The sequence below is a fragment of the Aspergillus pseudonomiae genome (genome assembly GCF_009193645.1).
Source record: "Aspergillus pseudonomiae strain CBS 119388 unplaced genomic scaffold BDV37scaffold_4, whole genome shotgun sequence".
NCBI classification, from domain to species: Eukaryota; Fungi; Ascomycota; class Eurotiomycetes; order Eurotiales; family Aspergillaceae; genus Aspergillus; species Aspergillus pseudonomiae.
This window is the reverse complement of record NW_022475996.1, coordinates 642,554-665,577: the sequence shown is the minus strand read 5'-3', so window position 1 is coordinate 665,577 and position 23,024 is coordinate 642,554. Positions and strand designations below refer to the sequence as shown.

Sequence of the window (23,024 nt, the reverse complement as noted above, 5' to 3'; positions counted from 1 at the left end):
GGTGACAGCTTGGCCCGGAACTCGGATCATTGAGAGATGTCTTTCCCTAATTTCCCATGACCGTGACATCTCCTATGTTTAGTGTCTGGGTTACCTTTGATCAGTATTGAAGGAGGACTAAGATGCTATGGGGTAGCCACCCCCAAATCCCGCTGCGGCTGGCTGAATGGGCTGGCCCCATAAGGATACTGACTAACAGTAGTGTGTCTCAACGGTCAGGGACTGATGTTAGCCGTAGAAAGAAAGGCTGGAGTGAGACAAGGCAGTTCCAAACCGAGTAAGTTGGCAGAGGGAAGCCATGGTCGCCGGCCACGAAGAACAAGTCCTCTATGTCCAACGGGAAAACAACTACAAAACACAATTCATTCAGGAATTACTAGTACTAGCCCAAGTCTGGTTCACCAATCCAAGGGACTGGCCTCCACCTCTACCCGAGCCGTGCGGACAACCACTGGACAACACCAACCGGGTCACCCTGGCCATCAGGAAGTGGGCCACCAATAGCGGACAGTTGGTGCCTGACTAGTGGAAATTCACACCGCCAGCATGAATTGTTTTTTTGCTGTAAGTTTCTTCTGGTGCCAAGTGGATGGAGCCCCTTTTGCCTACGGTTGGCTAGACTCGTGGCGTTCTCTCCAGTCATGCTGAGCCCGTGCTGTGTCGCCCCCCCTGGTACAGTGACCTTTTTCTTCCCTTCATTTCCCTTCCCTTTTGTTTTCCTTCTTTCCCTTCTCTCTCTTTCTCTGGTTCGGGTTCGTTCGAAGAATTTCTCTCCATCTATATCAAGTAGAAGAGGCCGTGTGCCCCCTCCCCTCCTTATTTTTCGGACCAACTTGTTTGACCACCGCTTCACTCTTTCAGCGGGCACTCATTCGTTTGACCATATACCCAATTCCTTGAATTTCCGTTCTATCCAACATGAGGGGTGCTTTCTTGGCCGCTGCGGCTGCCGTCGCCGGTACCGCGATGGCTGATGTCGCCCACATGCGTCGTCACGGCCATGAGTCTTTCCACCACAACCGCGCTTATCAGCCTGAGGCTCCCGCCGAGGGTGATGAGAACTGCGAATGCATCACCAAGGTCATCACCGTTACTGGCCCTCCCACCCGTAAGTCGCCCAGGTGGATGTCAGATGAATCTAATGGGATTGGGACTAATCGTCATGCGCAGTGATCCCCATCAACACCCCGGCTCCTGAGCCCAGCAGCAGCAGCTCTGAGGTCCCCAGTGTCCCCAGCAGCAGCAGCGTCGTGACCTCCGAGGCCGTCACCACCCTTCACTCCACCAGCACCGCCACCGTCACCGTGATCACCACCCCTGGTGTTGATGCCACCGGCGTTGACACTCCCACTGGCGGTGTCCCTGGCACCCCTGAGGCTTCCTCTCCGGCTGGAACCCCTGAGGCCTCCACGCCCGCCGTTCCCGAGACCCCTCTCCCCACCCCTGGGGTGACCAGCTTCTCCTCCACCGGTACCTACACCATCCCCGCCACCACGGTCACCGTGCGGGACACCACCACCGTCTGCGGTGCTACCACCACTGAGCTGCCCAGCGGTTCCCACACCTTCGGTGGTGTGACCACTGTTGTCTCGACCGCGACCACTGTCACCTGCCCCGTCGCGACCGTTGAGCCCAGCGGTTCCACTGTCACCAGCAAGATCTACACCACCACCTATGTCTGCCCCAGCGCTGGTACCTACACCATCGCCCCCACCACCACCTACGTGCCTACCAGCACCGTCGTGGTCTACCCCACTCCTGCCACCATCACCCCTGGCACCTACACCCAGCCTGAGCAGACCGTGACCGTCACCCGCACCGACTACACCTACGTCTGCCCCCCCTTCACCGGCAATGACGAGCCCACCTCCGCTCCCGTTGCTCCCTCCACCTCGGCCGTTCCTGTGACCACCACTGCTGCCCCCTCCACCACCTCCGCCGTCGCCTCCAGCAGCGCTAGCTCCAGCAGCTCTGCCACCCCCGTCCCCACTGGCGTCAGCGGCAAGCAGATGGGTATGACCTACTCTCCTTACACCAACGAGGGTGGCTGCCAGACCAAGGACCAGGTCTTCAAGGATATCTCCGTCATCAAGCAGAAGGGCTTCTCTCACGTCCGTGTCTACTCCACTGACTGCAACGGTCTCGAGTACATCGGTGAGGCTGCCCGTCAGAACGGCCTCAAGTTGATCATTGGTGTCTTCATCTCCAGCACCGGCATCAGCGGTGCCCAGGAGCAGGTGACCGCCATCACCAAGTGGGCCCAGTGGGATCTCGTCACCCTCGTTGTCGTTGGTAACGAGGCCATCCAGAACGGTTACACCGATGCTTCCAGCCTCGCTGGCTTCATCTCCTCTTGCAAGTCCGCCTTCCAGGCCTCTGGCTACTCGGGCCAGGTCACCACCACCGAGCCCATCAACGTCTGGCAGCAGTCTGGCAGCGCCCTGTGCGGTGCCGTTGACGTCCTTGGTGCTAACCTGCACCCCTTCTTCAACGCCGATGTTACCCCCGACCAGGCCGGTACCTTCGTCCGTGCCCAGATCAAGGACCTCGAGGCCGTCTGCAACAAGGACGTGATCAACCTTGAGACCGGCTGGCCCAGCCAGGGTAACGCCAACGGCAAGGCCGTCCCCGGTACCGCCCAGCAGGCCGCCGCTATCAAGGCTCTCGTTGAGGAGGTCGGCTCCCAGTCCGTCTTCTTCTCCTACTCCAACGACCTCTGGAAGGATGCCGGCGAGTTCGACGTCGAGCGCTACTGGGGTTGCATCAGCCAGTTCAACTAAATGATCTCCCGTATGTCTATAGTTAAGGATATCTAAGGCTTGGAGTTTTTTTTCGTTCTGCCTGTCTCGGAAATACCGACAGCTTTTATTAACTTTTTTTTTCTTCATATACTTGAATTGAGTAGATATAACCTTCTATTTCATGTGTCGATCTCCTGGAGCATTCTGTTTTCTTTGTTTGTACATGTGCTAATCTATGATACGATCTGTAATTTCTCCTGTGTAGCCATCCTTCTCTTTAGTAGCATTCTCTAGTAAAATCCCAAGCAGACACCCGACTACTTAAACTGTTAAAAAGTGACAACCGTAGGAACATAATCATCAGAGTAACAACTAAACCTCCAGTCTGTCATCAAACATCTCTTAAACAGAACCCACTCAGTCCTACGCAGCTCGAAACAAAGTACTCCCCGTTAATACCCCGAGTAAAAGTTTCCCACAACCGCGAACGCATGTTGATTGATGGGGTTTCCCATCGGGGGCAACCCCATCACAAGCATAAGCTTATCAACGATAGTATAGTAATAAAGCCCCATATAGGAGCAATTTACTCGAGTTCCCATTCCCAAGCCGCGCGCCTCGTCTGGCAAAAGGGTTCATTCCCTATATCGAAGCAACCACTTGTCGATGTTGGAGTCATGCAAGAAGCCTAGCAAGAACACCGCGTGGCATTGGCAGGCGAACAGTGGAACAAGTCTTAAGCCATCTCTCTCAGAGACTGAGACAGAGGGTGCGATTCGCGGGCACACTAACGATCTCTCTCCCAATCTCCCCTGCTGGTCGCTGAGTGTTGGGTTATTCAACAGTCGATGCATGCAGCGGGGCATTGCAGGTAAGTATGTGGGTTCAGAGCAGTAGGCTGACACTGCTAGGCTCCAACAGGTTAAATAGAATCTTGATTGATTGGCTCATTGAGCGGGTTGGCACTTGGTGAGGTGATAGCCTCAGGAGAAAACTATCACTAAGCATCACCCAGATTTCCCATGTGGTGGTATAGTTTCGCATGGAGAGCTAGCTAGCTCTATATCAAGAACCCTAGAGCTGAGGTCTCAGGATGCTCTTCTCGTCCGTGGATATAGGGGAATGGGAGAAATGCCCGAAACCCAAGTTTGTATTGGAGTATTGCACAAGGGCCGTCCCTCCCTCCTTCCCATGGCGCCCTGTTAATACTCATATGTCCATAGTATCCTCAATTCACCAATCTTTTTCAACTTCATCGAAGTCGGAATGAGTGCGACTCTTTTAATCATTTCATACGGCCGTCTCCATTCGAGTCCTGCACCGTAGACTATGCGTCATGTATTTCGATGTCATCCTCCGTTGGGATAGCATTAGGGTCTTAGCCCGTACTGTGAGCAATATTCGTTCACATCTCTGTCTGAATATTTTAGACATTGTAACTGATATCCTCGTCGATAAAGTCGTCCGACATGGGAATAGAGCCCTCGTCATTGGAGGATCTATTAGACAGGGGATCTGTGTGGCTGTAGGATAATTGACACGAGAGCTGTCGTATCCGGTATCCCTTCGAGCTGTTACTTATTCCCTTAGACTTCTGACTGAGGTTATCTAGGGCTCAGAGCCTAACTCCTCGACTCGCAAGCCGGCGGTAGATAACTGCGGAGAGCTCACAAAGATATCTTCAATATCGGCAGCGGCTATGCTACTTGCAAATTCCTCCATCTGATCCTTCGGGAGCAGCGTCTAACAAACGGCGCAGCAACGCATGAGACCAGGAGAGCGCCCCGCGCGTTCTGCTTAGGGCCGGCCCATGTTCAAGGCCCACATCTCGTACCCTGAGCAGAATTTGTAAGGGAGACGTTGGATATCAGTGTGATTGGCTCGTATATGGTTGTAGATTATCCCGGAGGAAGCATCTGGCCCTATTTGATAGCCACCCCATCATGTAAGGATAGACAGCAGTGGTTGCGAAGTTCGTGATGTCCCTGAGTGCGAGGTATTTTCTGTCGCCAATAACTCCAGTCCGCTGAGGATGGGCTTTTGTTGGAGCCGGTGGGCCAGAAAACAGTTCTTCACCTTCCTGGGGGATCTAATCCTGATCCTTTGGGAAGCCTTGCCTTAAGCCAGCTATGGTGACCCTTCCGTAGATGGTGGAACACCGAACATGCTATAGCTGGCCATGATCGCTTGGTGTGCTTGAGATCAAAAGTATCAACTTCGTGAGTTGATATAGTCACCGCGTCAGTGGCGGGTGTTTGTTCTAGTCGGCTTTTCATTCCTCATTTAAGGCCCGAGCAAGTAGAATTCGAGGCCCTGCTGACGTGAGTCACTTCTTATATCGAACATCCGGGACTATTAAACACCAAGTTAAAGCCGGGATTCTTCTTTGGGCAGAAAAGACTGTCAACCATGACGCATTGACTCCAGTTTCGATCAGACATGTATTGTACGTGTGTGCGCCAGGTATCATATGATTAGCACGCCCCAGATATCTAACGTCGTATGTGGTGTCTCGACTTGCATCTAATGCTAATTGTATTTGTGTTTAGTAGGGAATCTCTGTCGCAAGGATGTATAAGTGTTGAAGACACTTCTTGATTTACTCCGGAATGACAGAGCTTGCGTTGACTCTAAGCCAAAGTACAATAGGTCTTCTGGCTGAGAGGATGCAGAGTGTCTGTGTGGATGATGATGATGATGATGATGATGATGATGATGCTCGGCTGCGGCAGAGCTGGCTCTGGGAGCGGTGTTATGTTGTATGAGAATGCTATGCACAAGCCTATTTGTATGTGTTGTGCTCCCTTTGTAGACGGATGCTTCTGTGGGGATGATAGACCATAGAAGCTAGGAGATAGTAGATAAAGGGAAAGGAATATGTATGATGATAGTAGATGGGGATGACTCTGAGGTTGGGCCAAGGCAGCTGCTCTCGTTGTCTCAGGGGTTCTTTTGAAGAAGAGCTTGACGTGGCTAGGTTTTGTGATCAGGGAACAAAGAAGAAGGATTGTAGCATCGCCAGGGCGATGGATTGTTATTATATGTGATGACCGCGTGTGGATTCACATTGGACCCATGTAGAGTGAGGTAATATTCCCTGAATTCTATCGCACTCTGCATTCACAGTAAGTCTGATAGTTTAAAGAAGGTATATATTGACATGTATTAAGTAGTAAATACAAAAGTAATGGCTCCTGTTCCATTCAATTCAGCTTGCCATCTCGATCCACATCCATTCTATAGGTCCGATGTATCTGTGCAAGCAAGACTCTGGTTGTATGCGTTATTCACAATGTTTAATAAGGGTGGCGGCACGTCTGTCAATTCAGGTATTAGTTCACCTCCACATTCCATGCTTGCTCCTGACGTGACAGCATCGGCAACTTACGAAGTCACTTCCACACTGGAGAGGTGCGCAGCACGAGAAGGGCCCGGCGGTGCCGTTGTTATTGCAGTAGCGGTCAACCTTCAATTTCCGATCATATTAGCATGCAAGCGCCGTGACAGGGGTTGGGTAGAGCCAGTGAATGTGAAGGGTACATTCAATGGCCAAGAACGAGGAGACATACACCCATGCATGATGCCTGAATGTTAGCTTCAGCAGGTCTGGCAACAGCGACACTGGCCATAAGAGCGAAAACGGCGAGGAAACGCATCTTGAATCGATAAAGATGAAGTGGATAGATCGGTAGACAGATGGCTGGTATCTATCAATCGCGACAGCTGGTTAGCTTATTATCATCATTACCCGTTGGGTCATCCCTTGGATCAAATTAGGGTTGGAGGTTGGTTGGAATGAAGCAAACATACCAAACGAGCACGAGGGCGGAAAATCGTGCGAAGACCGATTCAATCTACAGGTCCAAATGGGAGGGAGGAAGGAAGGTCAAAACAAAACCCCCGGATAGGATCCGCCGCCTCTTTATACAAGGAGAAAAATTAATCCTCCATGGTGCAGCTGTGGAAATAGCCGCCAGCCTCTCCAACCGAATATATTTAGAAGCCTGCAGCCCCAGGGGCGTGAAACGCGCGATCAACAACAACAATTCCAAGGGTGCTGCAAGCCATTGACCCGTGGGGCAAGGCCCAACTGGTTTCAGCAAGTGACAGCTCGCTCATCTCTATCTGCGGAGTCGATCTGCACCCTGGGGTCTAATAGTTTGCGAGGGTATTTCTTGGCACCGGCTGATTGTTACTGTGTCTGTTGGGGTGTGTAAGGGATGAGTCGGCCTCTATGGAGTAGGGATCGTCTGTTAGAAAATCGAAAAATAGGGAAAGATGGACAGGAGTTCCAAGTCGCGATCAGTGCAGGTACACAATGACCACCGTTATTATCTCAGGGGTTTAGGAGCATCGGTAAGGAACCGATAGCAAGTGGTTGGCTGATACCTCCAAATGCTCAGTTGCGAGGGATCCACTGCTCCAGGATCGTGACGTCTCAGTCCACTGTGGAGCGTCGGAAGATAATCTTAGCAACATTTTCTTTGCTTGTGATCAATCATTGAGGCCGGCTAGACGTCTGCGTGAGACGAAATTCGGAATGCTGCTGTAGATGACGTCACCGATTTTCGGCGCTGGCAGTCTTCAACCGCATTCTTATCAACGCGACTTGTATAGCTCAAGGAGAAGTATGAAAGGTAAGTCCGGAGAAAGAAACTGAACCAATTCATTAGTGTTTTGATGACTCCAATACGCCTTCGAATAAACCACACGATGTGCAAACCGAGCAGTACGAAATATTGCAACAGAACGACTTTAGAGTATATCCAGGGCCCCCATATGTTCCCATGTCTCACAATGTATTGAAATGAACTTCTCGAGGATGAACATGTAACATAGAATGGAACGCTATCGCGTACAGAAACAGAAGCCGTTCCCAGAACAGTCGGACGGAGCTATATACGGAGATAAACCAATGCCAAAGCTCATGGAGAATATGCAAAAATCGGTGAGAATCAAATAGAGCATTGTCACAAGTGTGTCGCTGCCATTATGTATTATTCCAGTAAGTGTCGTGCGGTAAGAGGTGAGTCAAATGATATGCAATGCAGAATTCAATGTAAGCGGTTTCGTAACGTGTCTCAAAAAATGCCAAATCGTTTTGTCTTTGCGCCTTCTGTTGCCCCCACCCAGTTAGCAACATATCCCGAAAGTCGTCAAGATCATATGGGAAGCATACCCTTTTTCCCCTTTTGTCCACGGCTGTTGATAGCAGCTTGTGCTGGATCCACACCATCCGAAGCAGCTCGGATGGCGGCAATTCGCTGCGTCGCTCGAGCATCGCCCTGGTCAGCCGCTTGTACGTACCAGACGTTGGCTGCCAGAATGTCACGACGACAGCCAATACCCATTTCGGTAAAATATCCCACTGCATACTGTGCTTTCGCCAGTCCTGTCATACGTGGCAATTAGTAAAGGCTTTTGAGCGTCAGTTCAACGCCACGTACCAGTTTCTGCTGCTCGCTTAGCCCATTCGTACGCCTCACTCTCATCTTTCTCTAGCACAGGCTCAGCACCAACCAAATACCATGCACAGAGAGCCATCATTGCCAATGGATGACCTGCCTGCGCAGCTCCGGTATAGAAGTGAATGCTCAGGGCGGGGTCACGAGGGCAACTCAGTTTGCCATGCTCATAAGCGTCCCCAAGGCGATAGCTTGCCTCGACATGTCCCAAATCTGCCGACTTTGTAAAGAGCTGTGCTGCATAGGAAGGATCCGGGAAGACATCGTCACCGTATCCCTCTTCGTGCAGCAAACCCAGTTCATAAGGGGCAGAATTGTACTGTGAATCGGCGGATTCTGTGGCACGCTTCATCCACTTGATGCCTTCTCGATACCGCTTGCCGAGACCCATATCACCTGCCAGGCAAGCCTTTGCCATTCGCATCATGGCACCTGGATGGTTTTTCGACGCGGCTTGACGATAGAATTGTTGGGCTTTCGCCGCTTCAACTCTAGTTCCCCACCCAAATTCGTAGCAGAGCGCCGTACGGTAACAGGCTTCAACATGACCGTGCTTGCTAGCCGCGAGAAACAGGGGAAACGCCCGATCGTAGTCCTCCTTGCCTTTGCCGAACAGCCCCGATGCATAACCGTCGGCCAAGTAATATTGTGCAAATGGATAGCTGCGATCAGACAAGCGTTGCAGGATTGACTTGGCTTCTTTGAGTAGACTTGAGCGAGTGATCTCCGGCTCTTTTCGACCATAGACGGCTGCCGCGCCCCCTTCTAGTGTATCATCCGGCATGTCCAACATGGCATTGACCATAAACACAGCAAATTCATATTGAATCGCTGGGTTATCCGTCTTCTTGACATTGGCGAGATACATGTCAAAGGTTTGCTTATGGCTGAGCAAGGACGCATTGTTCCCGACAGATGAGCGGAGGTGTGCATTACCAAGTTGCACTGGCGCAGGGCCTGGTTGAGGATAAGGTGTATTGAGGAGATCGACGAAAGATAGTGGTCGAACATCGGGTGATGCACTGGACGACGAGCGCGCGTGAAGATACGGAGATGCATGAGGAGACCCGTTCCGTCCGTCGAGGTCCGATCCGAAAGAGTACGCGGAGTGCGGTCTGCGAGGCTTGCCCACGGTGAGATGGCCGGTTGTACTGACGGAATTCTCTGCTGATCCTGCCGGAGCAGCCCCAAAGGTTTGATACGGACGGTGATGGTAGTGTAAAGGTTCATAGGGCTCTGTTTCATGAACCACACTATCCAAACTACCGCGCGATGAGCCGTTCCGACTGCCACTTGGCGCACCTTGATCCAATGACGAATCACTTGTCTTTGCCACATTGGTCGGTTCGTCTTTGATCTGGGCATCTACGACCGACCAAGAGCCACTGCTGGCAGGCGTATGACGAATGGGCGCTCCACCACCACGTGTGGCAGCATACGAATCTCGTCGTGGCGGGAATTGAGAACTAGAACCTCTTGCATGCGTATGCGGCGGATCTTCAATTGACATGTGAGCGAACGCAGAGGTGGGAATAGGCGGTATATCGTAATCGTTCTCAGCTGCGGCATTCGGCACTTGTTGCTCTCTATCCCCGTCAACCCGGGCAAAGGGTTCCCGATTTCCAGGAGCAGCCGGGAGTGGTTTCCGCGAAATGCTCATGCTCAATGGCCGTTTGGAGGTAGTTGGAGAGGTAAACTCCTGGTGCGGAGGGGGAGGGGGCGGAGAAGATCGAAGGTAAACCGGAGGAGGGGAAACCGGCTGAGGGTATTCACCTGTCACAGGACTAGCCATTTTCATGAGCAGCTGTACCACTGACTCTCACTAGGCCCTCTAAAGCTTTGCAGATATATACAATGCAGGCGTCCGTACTCCTAATGTGACCGGTCCAATCGTCAGACGCCGGAGAAGCGGAGATCTAAGTACGGTGCATAAAGGCCGTCATCGGGGAGAAGAGCTATTATAGCAGTCAAACAATCCAAAGCCAGCCCAGAAGCGAAAGAAATTCAGGGTGCTGGCCGGAAGGTGGAAGAGAGATGTGTACCGTGGAGAACTGGAGGACGGCTGATGGGTCGACTGTAGAGGAGGTTGGGGTCCACTTGATAAACGTTAAATCAAACAAATTGCTTTTTGGCAGTTATGAAGGTAGATGAAAGACAGCCCATACCGCAATGTCCAAGGGATTAACAGAGAAGACGGAAACGAGCGAGAAGGAAGAACAACAATGCAGACCAAGCGAAGGTGTTGAAGTAAAGAAAAAAACAAAATGGACAGATGTAAGAGGTAAGGAGAAAGTTCGATTGCTTTTTGTCAATGGCGGAGATGCTAAAAGAAACTTAGTATGTATTAGGTTGAAGGGTACGGACAATACTCCGTAGTATTTCTTGTATTCGTACCGAGTAGGTGCTAAGTAGTGGTACTTTCTTAAGCCGCACTAGCTTCGTATTATAGTTCTATTCTAAAGACGGTGGCGGAAGAGAAGATGACAGAGGGGGGAGAGAAGGGAGAAAATAAAAATACGCCGTACAAAGCGGGAGAAAAAAAAGAAAAGCAAAGGAAAGGAAAAGGATATTACGAACACCCCCACAGTATCCGTCGTTGCTCTCTTTTTTATATATTTTTTTTTATCTATTTTTATTCGTATTGTTTTTTGTTTTTTTTATTGTTCAAGACAAAAGTGCTGAGAAATACTTTTCACAGTGTTATGGAGTGGGGTAGGTACTCCGTCGATTTCATGCTGAATTGTTACCTATTTTAATCTATTGAGACTTGGTTGCATTACCTTTCAACTTGTTCTGGTAATGTCACAGTGACTTAAAGTAGTAGCGAAAAATCATGGTACCCGATGGGAAATAGATCTCTCGGACTTGCGGCGGAATTACCGACTGATCTCACAAAAAATACTGGTAAAAATAGTTGAGGGGTAATGAACCATTTCCAGTTCCGCTTAACCACCCAGCATCTGATAGGTATTTCTCTGTATTGTGGTGCTTAACAGGGGTGAGATACGGATACGACTGTATATATGCATTCTAAGGAAAACATGGAGGAATCAAAAGAAATCAAAAAAGGAGCTGACTTGCATGTCCAGTACCGTGTGTATGGAATGTGTGTATGTACTGTACTGTGCATGCATAGTGCCAAACTATTGTTCATATGAGACCATCGATGGTGTCTTCATGTCTCACAGGTGGATCGCACCGTTGGTGGAAGATGACTGACATGACAAGAGACCAAGGTGTCATCGGAATTTGGTTGATTGTTGCATGCTACCACTTTGTATATTGAGCCGACTGATACTTACCTACCAATAGCCGCCGTCTCTTGTCGCCCATGTGGTGCTATGCGACGCCCATTCCAATCGCTGCCCTTCATTCCGATGCAGAGCAATGTACTGAACTTGGGGCGGTGCAGAGTCAATCTCACATTTACGAGGAATACTGCCTGATGAGCTGGACATTGTTTTGGATCACACCCGTACTAAGAATAGTAATGAGCAGCACGTAGTAGATGCTTGTTGCTGACTGCGGAGATACAGTAGCCGTCGTCATTGAGCCTCGCAATCTTATGCAGCTGGTGACTCTTACTCGAAGCAGTTCTGCTGGTTGAAAATGTAGCTTTCCAATATTAATTGTTCGTTTTTAATTGAATTCGGTCATACCGAAAGGCCCAATTAAGCCTATTGGCCGTTCTTTATGAAATTAAGCCTTCCGCAAGTCACCAGTGAAGCCCACTATTCCCTTTTCTTGACATGGTCTCCGGATTTCTACTATGCTCTTATTCCTGGATACATGCTATGAGTATTAAAGAGTATTGTAATACTCACAAAAAATACCATTAATCAATCTTAGATCGTGTACTGACATTAGCAGATATAGCACAGGCCATGGAAAAACGAGATAGATCCCATTGGTCTGGGAACGATTTTAGTTCGTCAAAGCTACTCGGTTACTTTCTCCACCTTTGACACCAGAGTCCAGGGTGAGCAAATGCATGTTTAGGCGAATGCTGTTCACCCCAGTCTAACCTGGTTCATTGGCATAAACGTGGCTGACTACCTACTAGTGCTAAGTTGGGCAATTTGGGTTCTTGGGGTACGATGATCCCAGCTGGATACCTGAGGGATTAAGCATGTCTGGGATGCGCTGTCTAGGTAGAAAACAAACTGCACGATGGCGTCATGAGCTGAATGATTGCGATTCAATGCATACTGTGCAGTACACGGTTCTCCACAGGAAGTTCGGCCCTGGCACACTAGAGGCCGATCAACCATTAGATCATGTATATCCGGCATAATTCTAGAGATAATAAAGCCTGGATGGACTCCTTCAGCAAAGAAAAACAGCTGAGAGCTTTAGATCTACCTAGGTCTACAAGCTATGATGATAACTACCAGTAAAACACTATGTCTACCACGAAGCTTACTTTATGTAAATCGCTGGAAGCCTTACAGATCAACTTGCCAGCTTTAGGTTTACTGAGTCAATCATATGTTTGTATTACCCTTAGTCACACTGAGGCTGAAACTAGCTCTTGTTAGGTGGGTTATTGATATCGAAACTGAGTCAATCGACAAAAGTCACCGTTTTCCCTTTACGAATGAAGGATGCTTCCTTGTTATGACATGATAGTTAAATAAATGATACGAGGTAAGCTCTTGGTCACATACTCCGTAATACATACTACGATGTGTATTAGTGTTCTGCATTTCTGATGCATCACTATTTAGTCATTGTGCATGATTCTGGTTTTCTCTTTCAATTTGGGTCAAATCTATGCAATTACTTCCTTGGTCCCAAGTCAATATCAAGCCCCATCAGAACTAGTTAGAATCGTGTGCCGCCACCCAATTGGTGTGGGAAGTTTGAGCCTGAAAATAGAACACGGAGTCTCACTCGATTGGATACATATTCTTGTAGAGGCGGGAGTACCAGCCGGTGTCAACCACTTCCTCCTCCATACAGAGCGCTAGCAGATTCTTTGACCACACTATACATAGATCATGTGAGCTACCAGAATTTCCACCTAGTACTAGTACCACCCAACATTGTGCTGCCTACCTACTAGTAGTCTTCGGAGTAATATCTACCTGATTATTGAGTACCGCAAGAATTCCATTAGCCCGTTGGGGCTTTCCATTTTAACCTTGATTTTGAGAGGAGAGGGGCAAATCATGCTGGGAAAAAAAAAAAAACGCTAGAGCAAAACATCATTGGCTGTGTCTTCCAGGTTGCCGGGGGTTAAACCCAATCTGGTTTAGGGTTACAGATTTTGGGGAGTCAGCACCCAATGAGGGATGATCAGGCGACAGGAGTCCATGGTTAGTGAGGTAACCCTTCCAATGATCCATGCGATCCCGCGAGGTAGTTCTATTGGAGCCAAGCTGGATCTAGCCCCGACCGATTGCCCCTAGCGACGCTGGATGGCAGTTATTTGTGTACACTAATGAAGGTTCCCCGTGGTCACTGTCCAACTCGTTTTTTGATAATTCTTCCGAATTATCCTCAGTAAATCCCTATCTGATCTAGTCTGATTACCCCTTTTACCACTCACAGGCTACCAATCAATCTTCACCAAATAATAAATCTGTAGTGGCCGGGCTCTGTTTCTTGGCTTCGACCGAGGACTCCAGTACTACTACTAGCTACTAGCAGTATGTACCTACTCCGAGGGCCGTATGCACAAGAAGCCATATCCTATGGACGGATAAAAATTAAATTAAAAACCAAAACAATAACACAACAGATAACGCCTCCTACAAATTACCGGGTACGGCAGGTACCCTTCAGGACTAATAGCATTGTGGTTAGGCAGTGTTTTGGCCTGAGGTGGTATTGTTTCCCATTAATGTACTGTACCACCAGGTGATCAGCCTTTGCTCCGCACCCTCTCAGGTCATTGTCCCGCAGATTTCATTTCCCTTTCCTTTACTTTCCACTTTCCATCACCACTCTTTATTCACATCTCTCGCTTATTTGGATCGTCGGCGTTGGAGCCGCTCGATTTGTATTTTCCGACTCGTCGTCGAAGTTGTTCACTCGCTCTGTTTACTGGCAGTCTCGTATTCGCACGGTTCGCTGACAATTCGAATCTACTTGCGCTCGACCATACCACATTGGAACCCGCGATCGTTTCTCAGGCAGTTTTATCACACTTCTTTCGTGTCGCTGCTCCATTCCAGATATTTGTCGATCATTTCGGCTACCCTAGGAAGCTGGACTTTGCGTTACAACACCGTCGCATCAATTTAGTTGTCTATGCGAAGATTTAGCCAGTCAACATCGCTTTGATAACAAACCATCGCCGTCTATGCTCGCTTCAGTTTAACAGTGAGTGGACTCTAATGCGCATCCCACCCTCTCTCCGAAGTCTACAAATGCCCGAATCTCACTATACTCACACTCGTGTTCCTTAGAAGCGTCATGTCTTTGCCGCAACGGCCGGGAAAGGCCTCCCCGCGACGAGAAGAGGTCCACTCGGCTTTCCGGGAATCATCGCACAGACGCCGACGAGATAGTGACACAGGAGGTCTCACCGATACGCTATCGAGCCCAACATCGCATCGCCATCATCATCACCGACGCCATCGGTCGCACAGCTCTCGGAGAAAGAAAGATGTAGACGAAGAGAGAGGAGATACGGGCGAGGAGGTTTGGCGCAAAAAGAGCTTCGTCAAGCCGGAGCGCAGTCGCATCGACCCAGATCATCCCAACTACCACTACCGCCAACGGTCACAAAATATGCCCACATACCCATCGGCGACAGGGCATGAGCCATTAATGGGTGGAGAAGGTGAGGCTGATACGAACAGTTCCCGCAGTATGGATAGGGCCAAAGAAGGCGTGTATGGTGAGCATGGGAATATCAACAAGCCCATGGATCGGGCTCCGAGTCGGCGTCGGACCAAGAAAAGGAGGCACTCTAGGAAGATCACGAAGAAGGCGTCTGCAGAGGAAAGGAGACGACAGAAGGCGCTAGAACAAGTTCGTCCCCCAAGCCTGTGGAGTACGTATTGCGCGATCATCACATTCTGGGCACCAGATTTTGTTCTTCGGTGCTTTGGAATGCCACAAAAGGCGCAACGGAGTGCGTGGCGCGAGAAGATCGGGCTTATCAGTATTATCCTGCTCATCGGAGCGTTCGTCGGATTTTTGACCTTTGGATTTACGGCCACTGTATGCGGAACTCCTCCAGTGCGACTGAAGGTCAATCATGTCACCAAAGGCTATATGATCTTTCATGGGAAAGCCTACGACTTATCTAAATCGAAGCACCCCGCGGCCGCTGGGATTCCAGGCAGCTCCAATGTTCTCTATGATCTGCCCGATAAGTATGGTGGCCAAGATGGGAGTTTCTTTTTCCAGCAAGTCAACGGAGCCTGTAAAGGTCTAATCACACTTGCGGACGGATCTGACGTGCCTACCAACTCAAACGGCGACTTAGCCTGGTATTTCCCCTGTACGGCTTTCAACCAGGATGGCTCATCCGAGCCCAACTATACGGAGCCTTACTACAATGGATGGGCCTGCCACACATCAGGGAAGGCCCGGAAATCGTTTTATAGTCTAGGGAGCTCCGGAGACGTATACTACACATGGGATGATACGAAAAACAAAAGCAGAAACCTGGCAGTCTACTCCGGAAACGTGCTGGATCTTGATCTCCTGCGGTGGTTCAACACTGATCAGGTCAAATACCCCGCCAAATTTGATCAGCTCCGCACAAACCCAGATGTGCGCGGCGTCGACCTTACATATTACCTTCAGACTGGGGAAGAGAAGAAGATAGGCAAATGCCTGTCCCAGATCATCAAGGTCGGCAGTATAGATACTGACACAGTTGGGTGTATTGCCTCTAAAGTCGTTCTTTATGTGTCACTGGTCTTCATCTTATCCATTGTGGTCGTCAAATTTGCGTTTGCCTTGCTCTTCCAGTGGTTCCTCGCCCCAAGGCTCGCCGCCCAGAGGACGAGTATGAGCTCGGATCCCAGGAAACGTAACCAGCAAATCGAAGACTGGTCGAATGACATTTATCGACCCGGCCCTCGGCTGACAGATCCCACGGACCGCCCCAATAAAAGGGCGAGTTTCCTACCAACCACTTCCAGGTTCTCGAGCCCTTACACGGTGAGTAACGGCGGGAAACAACGCCCTCAATGGGTAACCATGGCGAGCCAGAACTCCACCAGCCGGCTGGTTCCCGGCGGTGGCTCCATGTATAAGCTGAGCCACAATAGCAGCGGTGGCTCAGTGAGTGCGGATGCGTCCCGCCAGAATCCTACGGCCAGTCGATCAAGCTTAGTGCAAGACTCCCGCTATTCCACTGCCATCGCTGACTCCGACGGCCTTGGAGCGGGTGGGTACATCCATGAAGCTGTTGTTCCTCAACCGCCGCCCGAGTGGCAGCCCTATGGCTTCCCCTTGGCCCATGCGCTTTGTTTGGTTACTTGCTATTCGGAAGGTGAAGACGGGATCCGTACCACCCTTGATTCCATCGCGATGACCGATTATCCTAACAGTCACAAGACCATTATTGTTATTTGTGACGGTATGATCAAGGGAAAGGGCGAGGAGTTTTCTACTCCCGAAATTGTGCTTCGTATGATGCGAGATCCGGTTGTCCCTATGGATGAGGTCCAGCCGTTCTCCTACGTAGCAGTGGCAACCGGCTCCAAGCGACACAACATGGCCAAAGTCTATGCTGGCTTCTATGACTATGGCGAGACGTCCATAATTCCACCGGAGAAACAACAGCGTGTTCCGATGATGATCGTTGTGAAATGTGGAACCCCGTCCGAAGCGAAACAATCCAAGCCCGGCAACCGCGGCAAGCGGGACAGTCAAATTATTCTGATGTCCTTCTTGCAGAAAGTGATGTTTGATGAACGGATGACGGAACTTGAATTCGAAATGTTCAACGGTCTCTTACATGTGACCGGCATACCTCCAGACTTTTATGAAGTCGTGCTCATGGTCGACGCCGACACGAAGGTCTTCCCGGATAGTTTAACCCACATGATCTCCGCCATGGTTAAGGACCCTGAGGTCATGGGTCTCTGTGGTGAGACTAAGATCGCTAACAAGACGGACAGTTGGGTGACTATGATTCAAGTGTTCGAGTAGGTGCACCCTCCCTTTTGTCTCTAATGCTTTTTCTGACTCTCGTATCAGGTACTTCATTTCCCATCATCAGTCCAAATCGTTCGAGTCTGTCTTCGGTGGTGTGACCTGTCTTCCCGGGTGTTTCTCCATGTATCGGATCAAAGCACCGAAAGGAGGCCAGAACTACTGGGTGCCGATTCTTGCCAATCCCGACGTGGTGGAACATTATTCAGAGAATGTAGTCGACACTCTGCACAAAAAGAATCTGCTCCTACTAGGAGAGGATCGGTACTTGTCAACCCTGATGCTTCGGACTTTCCCCAAGCGGAAACAGATCTTTGTGCCCCAGGCTGTTTGCAAAACTCAAGTGCCCGACAAGTTCATGGTCCTCCTCTCTCAGCGTCGTCGCTGGATCAATAGTACAGTTCACAACCTAATGGAGCTGGTACTGGTGCGAGACCTATGCGGAACGTTCTGCTTCAGTATGCAATTCGTCATCTTCATCGAGCTGATTGGAACACTGGTCCTTCCTGCGGCTATCGCATTTACCTTCTACGTGGTCATCTCGTCTATTGTCAGGAAGCCGGTGCAGGTCATTCCGCTGGTCCTGCTGGCCCTCATTCTGGGACTTCCCGGTGTGCTCATCATCGTCACCGCCCACCGATTGGTCTACGTCTTGTGGATGTTGATCTATCTCATCTCCCTGCCTATCTGGAACTTTGTTCTTCCGACTTACTCGTACTGGAAGTTTGACGACTTCAGCTGGGGTGACACACGGAAGACGGCCGGGGAGAAGGACAAGGGCCACGAGGCTGGGGAAGGCGAATTCGATAGTAGTAAGATCACGATGAAGCGCTGGCGAGATTTCGAGAAAGGTATGTGTATTTTTGGGATGTTTCGGAAACTTATAGTAGCTGACTTGTCTGGCAGATCGCCGGCTTCGCATGCAGGCCGCCTGGGGACAGCCTCCGATGGGAGGATACCCTGCTCGTTACGAGGAATACTCCGACTACTAGTATATAGGGGACATGTGCTATTTGTTTTTCAATGTTGGTCATGAACGAGTCGATTGACTTTTGTATTACATTTTTTTTTATCTTCTCCGTTTCTAATATTTTGTGCCTTTCTATCCCTTTACTTACTTGGGAGGCATCTAGAACCATTTTTTTGTATAGCTTCTTGCGAAGGGTACGGACTGTACACCGGTGTTCTTGGAGATACGCCGTCTGCCAGGATGAGTGGATTCTGAACGGATTGTGACAGTATTTAGCTTTGATGTAATTTTTGAGCGAGACCAGCGATGGAGTATATAATGAATGGACACGACTGATGAGAGATAGGAAGGATGACCTCGTCCATTGTAATTTCGAAATGAACCGCCGAGGGCAAAAGAAAAAAAAAGTATAAAAAAAGAAAAGGGAAGAAAAAGGAATGCAATTAGATTACTCAGGTAACATGCAAGGCAGAAAAAGCAAAGATGAGACTAAAGCAGCAATCAATCACATCGCTTGCTAGTGATCTTAGCAGGCTTCCCGAAGAAGGACCCTTGCCACAGCTGCCGATGGATTGAACTTACTCTCCTGTGGTTCCTGTTTCGAGGTGACTGATGATTGTTTCTCGTCTTATTGGAGTCTTCGAGGGACAATGAGAGTTGGTTTTGCCACCACTGGACCACTCCAGGTTGTTGATGCTCGGACCCTTTTTTTTTGTAATAATCAAATTTAATAATTATCTTTTCGAGAGGACGTTTTGGTAGTTTTCTGAGAACACGTTCCCTATTTTTGCTTTTGCGGATCATCCCGTCCATGTGACGGCTCATGCACGTTCTGTTCTTTTCGGTATTTGGTAAGGTTTCCGGTCTCTGGCCTCCAGGGTACAGTCCTCTATCTACGAAGTACTAGTATCGGATGCCTCTCTCTCTCTCTCTCTCTCGCTCGCTCTCCACTCATGGGCCCCTCACTCCACTTGTACTGCGCTTTTCATCCATGAATCATGTACTCTGCATTCCCGGTTCGTATGCCTGATCAAACCCTACCGACATCATTGTTCTTGACTTGACTTTGTTGCAAATTTCATCCAAATACCAAATAATAATTATACCCCCAAAAATCAAATCAAATCAGAATATTAATATTGTCAAAGAGGCTGGAAACTAACTCCGATCGGCGGTCGTGACATTGCGGTTCAGCCCTTCCAGAAGGTGGTTGAATAACCGTCAAGAAAAAGAAATCCTCCAGGGAAATAACAGGCAAATCAGAAGACCCTGTGATTGTGTTACTGACTATTCTATCTTCACCCTTTTTTTTTTTTTCTTCACCTTCTTTTATTGTTTTTTTCTTTTCTTTTTTTCCCCCTTGTTTTTGGTCGGGTTCCCATTTCGGGAGGTGAACATCGGACTACTGCAACTCACTGGAGTGTTACTTACTCACTTGGTTCACTTACTTTCTTTTTTATTGGAAACACCGCCCCTCTCTTTCTCTTGCACACACTCTCCCAAACAATCCATTCTCTCTCACTTGTCATACCATCAACACTGTACAACTTCACTCCGTCTTACACAGAGCCGCAGGTTGAGCTTGCGACACCTGAGGGAATCCCTTTTACGCCCAACCTGACCCTGTTCTCCGCGTGGGGGGGTTGGTGGGAGACGAGCTGCGGGGTGACCGACGGGTTGCAGAGCCAAGATCTCTGATCCCGATCGAGAGAAACGTGGACGGTTTTCGCTACTCCTGTGTGACTTCCGGTGCCAATCAGGCCTCCTCCAGTTACATTGCGTCCTGGTTTTGTCTACTGCCATTCTGTTGCCTTTCCGCGGCTTGCGCGAAGCTCTTGCGGTCGAGTTGTCGGCTTCCGAACGAGGCGCCCCATGAAACGGCAATGCCTAATCAGAGTGGATCTGATATCTCTTTGACCTCGAGCTTGTCAGTATGCCCAGGTGACTGCGATACGAGGCCCGGCTCGTCATCATGTGACACTCTGGCCGCGTCGCAACATCGTCGGCCTTCTTACTCCACCCCAGAAGGCGTCCCGGTGACAAGGGATCAGCAATCGGTGTTGAGCGAGACTGATGCGGCCTCAAGTGCTTTCGACCCGACGGACCCGGGTATCTCTGCCATCATGGCGCTGCCACAATACCCGAGCGTCGCTACCAATGAAGCCAACTTTTTGGCTGTCTCCGAGGTCGTAAATGCCGTGATCGACCGCGATTCCTATTTCCGCCGTGCAGGGGAAGGGGATGAGGGAACCGTCCATCGTCACTCATCGCCACCCACCGACCTGTACATGTCAGATTCAGAGATGACAGATGTATTGTCCGACCTGGGCGGGGTACCGCTCGCGCCATATGAGAACGGGCAACTCGGCATGGAGACACTGGTTCACCACCTGATCGATCACGCAACAGCCAGGCGCGCCATCTCTACGATTTCGGAAGATAGTGAAGACGAAGACGACGATGCCGCAGCTCTGATAACAAACTACGACACCCCCGTGAATCAAAATCCATCCACCCCAATCTCGGAGCAGGACGATCTCCTGGACGACGCAGAGAAGTTCTACTCGGATGAGGATGGCAGCAACTACGATGAAGACTTCGCTGACCAATCCGAAGTCTACCAGGCTGGGGACTTATCGGAGGTTGATTACGACGATTTCTATCGAGGCTCAGATCATGACCTGGGCTCGCAGGCAACAGAAGTCACAGGTCATGACGACCACAACTACCCCTCCGATGGTGAGGATTGGAGTGGTGGAGATTTGACTGGCGATCCCCGCTTTCCTGCCTCCGTCATACACGGAACCAGTACGTATTGTCATGGTCTCATATGGGCCACCTTTTCCTTCCTTCCTTCCTTCCATCCTTGGATCATATAATTTGCTCACAGTGAGGCTATGCTGATTGTCTTATGTGCGACAGCCCATGAAAGAAACTTTACTATCGACCAGTTTATCTCTCAGTGGCTTGTCCAGTCGACGGCGGCCTCGATACCGAGTCTTCCGGTTCTTTCGACGGCGATGCCGCCAAGTCCCATCTCCAATATCCTTGGCTGGAATCCTCCAGCAAAGATCGCACGGCCGAGTGGGTACACAGGAGACTTTTATGACATCCAACAGATCCCCTGGTGGGAGACCTTACGAGTCAAGCGAGCAGACGCCCGGGAGCTACGAGACCTCTGGTATACGTCATACCATAATTTAGAGTACTCGAATCAACGGCCGGGGTTGCGACTGTCTCAGGAGGAGTTCTACTTCCGGGAAAAGGCTATGTACACCAAGCATAAAGCTACGATCGAGCACTTTCAACTCCGGAACTTGATGTCGGTTGCCGCCTACAACACGGTGCATTTTGCCCAAGAGTCGAAAGTGTATTCCTGGGTGCCTGCGTATGACGATGTGAGCTGCTTGATCGACTTGTCCAAGCCGTCCGCCGAATCCGGATTCCACGCGCCTGTGAAGATCTCTACTATGAAATCAGCTCACGACGTTGCCATCGCTGGTGGATTTGCAGGTGAATATGCTGTGCGAGCATCGGGCACGCAGGAGGGTGGTGTGGAAGGATTCGTGACGAAGGACCCCAACGGGATCACCAACCATATCGATGTCGTCCCCAGTCGCACGAGCCGGTCGCCGATGGGTATCTTTGCCTCCAACGACCGACACCTCCGCGTGCTAGACGTGGAGACCAATACCTTCATTGCAGATCAAGAGCTGTCGCGCGCCATCAATTGTACGGCCACGTCGCCAGATGGACGTTTGCGGTGTGTCATCGGCGACTCGCCCGACGCTTGGGTCGTCGAGGCAGATACGGGACGACCGGTACATCCCCTCCGAGGCCATCGCGATTTTGGGTTTGCGTGCGCGTGGTCTCCCGATATGCGACACATCGCAACCAGCAACCAAGATAAGACAGTGATCATCTGGGATGCACGGACCTGGCGCGTTCTGGAGAAGATCGAGTCGGACGTCGCGGGGTATCGATCTCTCCGTTATTCGCCGGTCGGCGGCGGCCCACGCACGCTACTGCTGTGCGAACCGGCTGATCGCATCTCGATCATCAACGCACAAACGTACCAAACGCGGCAGGTGCACGACTTCTTTGGGGAAATCGGTGGTGCGGACTACTCTCCGGACGGTAGCGCCGTCTGGGTTGCCAATACCGATGAACATTTCGGTGGATTTATGGAATACGAGCGACGCCAATGGGGACAGCGATACGGAGTACGGGACTTGCCTAACGAATGGGTGCGAGAGTCCGACTTAGACGAGGATGAACGATGCGTTCTCAGCGAACGGGAGCGACAGATGCGTTTCTGGTGGAATTTAAGCGACGAAGAACATGAGGGGATGCTAGTGGTGTAGCAGCAATCGGCATTGCTACCGCTTCAGGGGCTTCATCTCCCAAAGAACCATTGGTTGTCGAACCTTAAGAAGATGGGGAATAGTATTCGACGAGGGGCATTTCTCAGGAAAGATGGATTCACTATTTGCTACGAAGGCGCTTTATTACGGAATCCCCACATATTTTAGTTTATTTTTTATTTTTTCTGTTCTTCTTCTTCTTTTATGTTTTATTGTATCTACACATACTGGGAGGCCTGCTGACAGCGTTACGAGATACCACTGAATCGAATCCAGCACATTGTTTTTTCTTTTTATTCATGGAATCCAAAACTCTACGTAATACCCGTGTGGCGACCAAGATCGGTGTGATCAGATCGGT

At 50.1% G+C, this 23,024-nt stretch overlaps 4 protein-coding genes across 4 annotated transcripts; 3 read left to right on the top strand and 1 right to left on the bottom strand.

Annotated features, from left to right (window-relative positions):
- The first annotated feature begins 679 nt into the window (after positions 1-679).
- On the top strand, positions 680-3,148 carry btgE (putative cell wall glucanase (Scw11)). The gene is made up of 2 exons (XM_032078837.1): positions 680-1,108; positions 1,171-3,148. The coding sequence occupies exons 1-2, from the start codon at positions 919-921 to the stop codon at positions 2,778-2,780; spliced, it is 1,800 nt and encodes a 599-aa protein (XP_031946396.1). The 5' UTR covers positions 680-918; the 3' UTR covers positions 2,781-3,148.
- A 4,053-nt stretch (positions 3,149-7,201) lies between these two features.
- On the bottom strand, positions 7,202-10,220 carry chs3 (putative chitin synthase activator (Chs3)). Its single transcript, XM_032078840.1, has 3 exons — positions 10,024-10,220; positions 8,189-9,965; positions 7,202-8,133 (listed from the first exon to the last, which is right to left on the bottom strand). Exons 2-3 carry the CDS (start codon positions 9,864-9,866, stop codon positions 7,904-7,906), a joined length of 1,908 nt encoding a protein of 635 aa, XP_031946395.1. The 5' UTR covers positions 9,867-9,965; positions 10,024-10,220; the 3' UTR covers positions 7,202-7,903.
- A 4,086-nt stretch (positions 10,221-14,306) lies between these two features.
- Positions 14,307-18,702, top strand: chsF (chitin synthase CHS3). The gene is made up of 4 exons (XM_032078835.1): positions 14,307-14,533; positions 14,620-17,322; positions 17,375-18,180; positions 18,236-18,702. Exons 2-4 carry the CDS (start codon positions 14,627-14,629, stop codon positions 18,319-18,321), a joined length of 3,588 nt encoding a protein of 1,195 aa, XP_031946394.1. The 5' UTR covers positions 14,307-14,533; positions 14,620-14,626; the 3' UTR covers positions 18,322-18,702.
- A 951-nt stretch (positions 18,703-19,653) lies between these two features.
- Positions 19,654-22,936, top strand: BDV37DRAFT_140194 (WD40 repeat domain-containing protein). The gene is made up of 2 exons (XM_032078836.1): positions 19,654-21,107; positions 21,222-22,936. The coding sequence occupies exons 1-2, from the start codon at positions 20,183-20,185 to the stop codon at positions 22,661-22,663; spliced, it is 2,367 nt and encodes a 788-aa protein (XP_031946393.1). The 5' UTR covers positions 19,654-20,182; the 3' UTR covers positions 22,664-22,936.
- Positions 22,937-23,024: the final 88 nt, after the last annotated feature.